Here is a 7,123-nt window from a genome sequence, read left to right as displayed (position 1 = left end):
GGAAGACATGGAGAGGGCTGGAGGAACGTGTACGTTGTGTCGGGTACTGGGCGTGTTGAGTCTAGAAGACGAAAGGGAGTTGGAGTGACGTGGGGAGGCAAATTTGGTGGTACCCCAAGACTGGAAGTCGGCGAGACGTGGGGCGGAGANACACCCTTAGCCCTTTACACTAAATCAGTGGTTCTCAAACTTTTTCTGTCAGGCCCCCCCTTTGGAGAAAAAAAAAAGTCGGGCCCCCCCAACACAAATTATTTGTGTTGGGGGGGCCCGACTTTTTTTTTTCTCCAAAGGGGGGGCCTGACAGAAAAAGTTTGAGAACCACTGATTTAGTGTAAAGGGCTAAGGGTGTTTTCCTCTTATGTGATTAGACCAGGCCAGATTGCTCTCACCTCTCCTGTGACTTGTTGCACTATATCAACAAAGCAGTTAATCTCCCTGTCCAGTTTGGCACACTCCAGAATCATGGCTTCCATCTCTTTGATGCCAGGGTTCGTCTCTTCACCTGTAGTTTAGCAGCACACAATATGAGGGACAACATTTTCAGATTATCCACTTGAGTAAAAGTAACAACACACTACAAATGTACTAGGTTACCCGTAAAAGTCTTGCATACAAAATTGTGTTGACATTTTACAAACAAACACATGTATTAAAAGTTCAGGCAGTAGGTTCACAGTATGCCTAATACAGGCATATTATTATATTTGACTATGATCACCAATACATTAACATGTAAGTGGTATGAACTGTTCAACGTGGAGCTAATTTGCTACTACTAATGCTAATTCAAAACAAAAAATCGTGGGTAAGGCCTAGTGTAAAACACATAGACTGTATGTATAAAATTGAGCTATTGAAGAAGGAGCAGCAAAGCTAGTGACAGCACAACACTACTGAGTGTACTTGTATTTGTTACCAAGAGATTCCGCCAGGTCTATAGCCACATCTGTCACTATGACCATTGTGGTCCCGATCTCCTCCCGACAGGACTGCAGACTCGACAGTGTTCCGCGTACGGTGCTGAGAGACATTACGAAGGATGACTGATATTCCCAACAACACAAAGTGTAGCTACGTTATCCTAGCTTGCCAACCGTACCTGCAGCATACCCGATACGTTTGGGCTAAAAACCAAAAACAAGGCTCTGGCTAAAACTAATCACCCGCGAAAACTGTACACAAAACAGTACTTATGGCTAAGCTAAGGTCCCACTTCCGGGTTTGTTTTTCAAAATAAAACCCTTTACGAAAAGATAAGATAGTCAACTGAAAAGAAAAACACTATTTAAAACAATCTTATTTATTACAGAATTTATTTTGGAAATGGCACAAAGTGAAAACACATAAAGTTGGCAATAGACTATTTAAACATTTATCTATGTACATTCAATTATTAGTGCATTAAGACATTACCGGTCAATTACATCATGTACAATTTAAGTAAACAAGTCATCAGTTGTTTTTATAGTAGACATAAGTGTAAATAACAAAAATAATTAAGACTAAGTATGGATTACTGGAACACTTAATCGAACAAAGCAATTGTTAATGTTATTAGTAACACACTTCTGTTTTTAACTAATATGTCAAGTCCAAATGTCAACAGTTTATGGCAACAAAAGCAGAATGGGATGATGAAAATGCTTCATCCGGATCTTCACAGTATTGTTCTGAACTCATCAAAAATGAAACTTGGCACATGGGCTTCTGCGACCTAAAGGACATAGGAAAAAAAAGAAGAGAAATATACATTTAATGTATTTTACCACATTTGACAATACCACTAGCAGCATTACTAGGGTCAAGGTTGTCCTACCTTGCGTGACAGTTTTGTATACTTCACGTAGTCTTCAAGGAACATCAGCGCTCCCACCACATCAGAAGGCATGTCAGGGATCTTCTGACTATTATAGGGGCAAATGGACACTCAAATGTGAGTAAGACTGTTAAACACCTGAACTAAGAACATCCATAACATTCACCTGTTTGTACCTTAAAAATGATGCATCACTTGTATATAGACTCTTATGGCACTACTTCTATTCTATTTTATTGTATTTACTTGCACTATTTTATCTGTTTTATTGTGTTGCACTGTTGGAGATCTTCATCGACATTACTACACTGTAGCTATGTACGAATGACAATAAAAGCCTTGAATCTTGAATAAAGCCATTAGAGGATATATTTCAAAACAGTATTCAGAACAAGCTAACTAAAACATAATTTAACCTTGAACTGCACAAAAAAGAGTGTTAAAATGTTCCAAAGTACTCAAGTCTGGGTCTTCTTGTTACCTTGTGCACTGCTCCATGATAGAGCGGATGAACTGACCAATGAGAGCCAAGAACTGCTGTGTGTATCTGGAGTGAAACTGCTTGAGCAGGGTGAGCATGCCGAGCACAAGAGGAACCCAGTCCACTGGATCTGCAGCTTTCCTGCAGGTCATTCCTGGAAAAACATAAGACATGAGACATATGGCCATTAACATGTGGAAGCAGCACCAACTCTGGCATACTGACAGAATAATCCCCCATATCATTTTTCACTATTAGTCAAAACATATGGTGTGCACTCAATCCTTAAACTTACCGGTAGTGACTGCCTACATTTCCTAGAATAATGATGTGTGCATACCCATTTAATAACTACATTTAAACTATAAAATAATAATAATGGTTGTAACACAACACTGGTTGTATGAGTTGCACTCACATGTATACAACTTAATAATCATCAACCACAGTACATTAAAAGCTGTAAATGCTTTTTAAAGTAACTGTAAAACAATTTGCCTTGGTTTTTGTTGTACTGCAGTTTAGGCAGCTGAGCGATAACAAACAGGAAGTTGATGATGGGAAAGTATGGTAAGCGCTTTGTGGTGATGTAGATCTGAAAGAAACACAAACAGAAGAAAGACTGTCAGTGTCCTGAAATTCATAACCACAGAAAAGAGACAGAACATGGCGTGGGGGAGAAATGTGTGTTTTTAAAAAATTCATTAATATTTGTCAAATTGATTATTTATCACATGGTGTGAAAAGAAACAGCAATAATCTGCAGACCTTGTTGAGTGGGTTGTGAATGCCGGCGGCCTCTAGGTGAGCAGCGATGTCGTACAGCAGAGTGTTGTCCTCTTTAGGGTAGGGCAGGGATGGATCCTGGTAGTGAGCTTCAATATCTGCCAGCAGAGACCTGGCAATGGAAAAATAAAGTTTGAATTATGGTAGATTAATAAAGGAGTAAGATTCTTAAATAACTCATAATTGATCAACTAGTACTTAAATGGTATTAATAAACATTTACGTACATTTATTGTGAGTTTAAATGCCTAAATATGACCATTACTGTGAAGCAATAACCCTCTTGATGGTCTGGGAACAAAGCAATACTTTCCCTTCACCACTAATGATAATAATGATATAATAACACAATAACAGAGACATTAGAGAGGTGGTGCTTTAAGATTTGACCGACTTGTTGAGGTTTTCCAGGGCAGCAGCCAGGTGTTTGGAGTCAAACTTGCAGGAGAAGTTCAGCTCATTTGCAATCTGCTGCCGGAGAATCTGCATCTGACCAACCTACAACAAACACATTTATTTCACTTTATTTTAACAACATCATAGCTTCATTGGCAGTTGAAGTGGCATGACAATACATGATGGAAGGGGTGATAGAAATGCATTTAAGAGCAAATTGAGCTTAGGTTTCATCATCAAAGAAGGCACATTTTGTGATCATTAATTATCAATAATTATTTTAAATTATAACATTTCTTGAACCAGTACCTTCATGATGGCCTCCAGGTATGCACCCCAGATCTTTTGGGTTTTGGCCACAGCGCTAGCGTACACTTTGCTGGCATTACCTGTTGCACAAAACAACAAAACACACAAATTGATATTCTTCTCAAGGATTAGGAAATCATGGCAGTTAGTAGGATTTCCTGAATGAATACCTACCCACAATACCCTGGACTGGGTTGACAGCATACAGGATGGCTTTAAAGACATCTACCACAGCTTTGTCCTTCAGGATGGTCCTCTGAATCATCGTCAGGAAGTTCTGATGTGGAAACAGTGCAAATATATTCAGTTATGCATCCATTTGTGCATTAGAGTCGCACAGCCCGAGACGGTAGGCTAATTACCTGAAGTTCCTTGACAATCATGAAGCAGAGCAGGCGGTCTAGTCCATTGAGGCCGAATGTACCCAGAGTGTTCTGGATCTCAGAGAACAGCCGGTTGTTGGTGACCTCGTGGTGGCTCCTCAGGTCGTACCAGGTGTTCATCTGGTCAATGTAGCACGTTACCCTGTAGGAAAGTGTATTAGGTGGCTGCAATATTCAGCATCTACATAAATAACCAAAGACGTGTCATTGTGATGTTTGAGGAGGCATACTTGGGATCAGTGATGCGGAGGATCTCTCTGCAGAGACGACCGATGAAGGTGGCAGACTCGTCCACAGAGGGAAACTTTGGGATGGGGATGTGGGTGGACTGGTGCACACTCTGCCAGTCCTGGATCTGATTGGAGGAAAGTAAAGGACCAATCACCCTGACAGATAGACAGAAAACAACCCAAGCATTTTTCATTTCTCACAAAGGGGTGACGCGATGTCGGTGCATTAGTCAGGGACATGATCAGAAACCTTAAAAGGCTACTACTGTGATGAGTCTCACCTTGGCTCTGAGGAAGCTGTTGCATTCCTGTTCCACATTGTAGTTGATGATGCGGGACACTTCTTCCTGCCAGATTTTAAGGCCGTAAATGCTGACGTAGTCCTGGATGTACTCAAATGACCTGTAGAACCCATCCATGGTGGCCGCCATGTCCTTCAACTTGGGCATCAGCTCACTAGACTGGGAGATTAAAAGTCTCTTCATTTAACTGTTATTCTTGGTTCTCACAGGCAAAAGGACATTGCCAATACATTACAATTATCTGCAAAACTTGTATTTGCAAATAATTTTGTCCTGGGGAATCTCCTCCAGTTTTATTACTACTTTGTATTCTTGTATTGTTTATGTGAAACTTCCAAGATATGACAACACCTTGATCATGCACTTTAAATTACAAAAACATAGATATAATCATCGAACAACACATTGCAAATAGTATGTCTTACCTTAGCCTTGGGGTTAAAGATCAATCCTTTGTGCAGAGCATACCCTACCCTCTTCACCAACTCCTTCCTGATGCCATCCTCCAGAAGCTGCTTAGGGTCCACCTTAAGCACAACAGTATGTTTGTAAAGTCAAATCACAGTAATGTAATCTTAGACTGCACTGTGGTCCTACCAAAAGTTCAAGAAGTACATACAACTTTATCACATCATCTACCTTTATGATCCCAACTAGAGTTGTCTTCATCATCAGGATCCCCTCAGTGAAAATGGAGATGTCATGGGTGAGTTTAGCCACCTTTAATCACATGAAGACAAAATATGATTAGCCACTCAAATTACGGATTAAATTAAATTAAATCAATACAATGTAAAAGTACTAGGATAATCTATTCATATAAGCTGTTATATTGTCCCTTTACCTGCATATTTAGAAACGTGCCTGCAGTTGAGTTTAAGGACCTTACACACCAAGCCGATTTTCGGCGTCGATAGATTTCAGGCCGTCGATGAGCGTCCTGTCTTGTGTGTACTGCACCGTCGTGTCTTTTCGGCCGTGCCGACACCTTCTGCCGCCGATTCGACATGTTGAATCGGGAGGCTGTCGGCTAAAGGCTGTCGGCCAAAGAAATCACTCTGATTGGCTGTTCAGCAAGCGAATCAGTGCATGAGAAGCGAAACGGAAGTGAGGGACCCAAACAAACTATAAAGAAGGCAAATCTGAGATTTCATTTGACTCCAGCTCTCGACACAGGTTCGGGAAAGCTCCATGAGCTTCTCGCTGTGGAGTGAAAATGGAACGCACACGCTATTTGTTGTTTGTTTATATCACGCACTCTCTCTCTCTCGGTTATCAAGCAGTCTGTCTTCCGGTTTTTGCCTCTTTTGAATGACGAATACACACTACCGCCGCCTGCTGGTAAGGAGAGTTATTGCCACTCACGCATGCGTAGTTCGTACGTGCAACTTGGCCGTTGGCTGAAGTCTTTGCGGTGTGTTCCAGTGCGACACATTGCCAAAACGCAGGCGACGTGAGGCGACGTGAGGCGACGTGAGGCGACGTGAGGCGACGTGAGGCGACGTTCCGTCGGGACGTGTTCTTTGCTGTTCTTTGGTGTCAGTTTGGTGTGTAAGGATCTTTAAAGTCACTTGGCACATTTAAATTCTAAATATCAGCCTTTTCTTATCCAATTTATAATTTATGCATTTTCAAGTAAGTGTCAGAGCCTTATTTTCAATCAGATCAAATCAATTGGCAGCTAGATGATTGCCTCAGACTCATATACAGTAGATGAGTATACTTTGAGGGATGTCATGATGGAGAAAGGCAACGTAACCTCGAGAAATCGACAAAAAAAACATACACTCCTGGTAAATAATTCTGACGTAAAATTAACCACAAGTCAATTTACGTGAAACACTACCACGGACCAATATTTTTGTTTTTTGGACTTATAAACTTGAAGATTTCGTTTTGTTTACATTGATATATATATTACGATGTTTGACACCGTGAAAAAAAAGTCTAAGACAATTTAATTACGATAAACAACAAAAATACGTGAAAAACCTGGATGGAAATAATCTACTTGTTTACTTATTTTTAACGTACCAAGGAAGACGTCATTATACACAACCAAATTTTACACAGTATGGGCTAAAAATGTCCGGGCGACTTATAGACCGGGTCGACTTTAAAACATCAATATTTTAGACCGGGTTGGACTTACACATTAACTTATCGGGACCGTATTCATTCTAGTTACAATCACGAATGAGTCAAACACAAAAAAAACAGGAACAAAGGTCCACGACGTTAGTAGGGTCTTTCGTACAAGTGCAAGAGACCGGTTCTAGTAGTTCGAAGTCTTAGGTCTTGTAGTACCTCACGGGTGCGCCCCGAGCTATTCCTGTTCGACTTCCTGATGAGGGTCGAGCCGAGCGATACTTCATTTTTTGTACAAGTTTATAGGAAATCTAATGTCTATCTTTTTTTTC

General features: G+C 40.6%; 1 protein-coding gene across 1 annotated transcript in view; it reads right to left on the bottom strand.

The window, feature by feature from the left end:
- Positions 1 to 1,284: 1,284 nt before the first annotated feature.
- washc5 (WASH complex subunit 5) overlaps positions 1,285 to 7,123 on the bottom strand; it is a 13,628-nt gene continuing 7,789 nt past the window's right edge. The window contains exons 16-28 of the mRNA XM_010790139.1: positions 5,343 to 5,429; positions 5,129 to 5,230; positions 4,683 to 4,862; positions 4,402 to 4,526; positions 4,151 to 4,313; positions 3,963 to 4,065; positions 3,789 to 3,868; positions 3,478 to 3,581; positions 3,066 to 3,195; positions 2,796 to 2,892; positions 2,298 to 2,451; positions 1,817 to 1,904; positions 1,285 to 1,714 (exon numbers count right to left, since the gene is read on the bottom strand). Of these exons, the coding sequence (XP_010788441.1) occupies positions 1,658 to 1,714; positions 1,817 to 1,904; positions 2,298 to 2,451; positions 2,796 to 2,892; positions 3,066 to 3,195; positions 3,478 to 3,581; positions 3,789 to 3,868; positions 3,963 to 4,065; positions 4,151 to 4,313; positions 4,402 to 4,526; positions 4,683 to 4,862; positions 5,129 to 5,230; positions 5,343 to 5,429 (1,470 nt within the window). The 3' untranslated portion in view covers positions 1,285 to 1,657. The remainder of the gene's footprint in view (positions 1,715 to 1,816; positions 1,905 to 2,297; positions 2,452 to 2,795; positions 2,893 to 3,065; positions 3,196 to 3,477; positions 3,582 to 3,788; positions 3,869 to 3,962; positions 4,066 to 4,150; positions 4,314 to 4,401; positions 4,527 to 4,682; positions 4,863 to 5,128; positions 5,231 to 5,342; positions 5,430 to 7,123) is intronic.

This window comes from Notothenia coriiceps, unplaced genomic scaffold (assembly GCF_000735185.1).
Source record: "Notothenia coriiceps isolate Sejong01 unplaced genomic scaffold, NC01 NC01_scaffold00033780, whole genome shotgun sequence".
NCBI classification, from domain to species: domain Eukaryota; kingdom Metazoa; phylum Chordata; class Actinopteri; order Perciformes; family Nototheniidae; genus Notothenia; species Notothenia coriiceps.
Note: the sequence above shows the minus strand (reverse complement) of the source record. Positions and strands in the feature narration are given on the sequence as shown.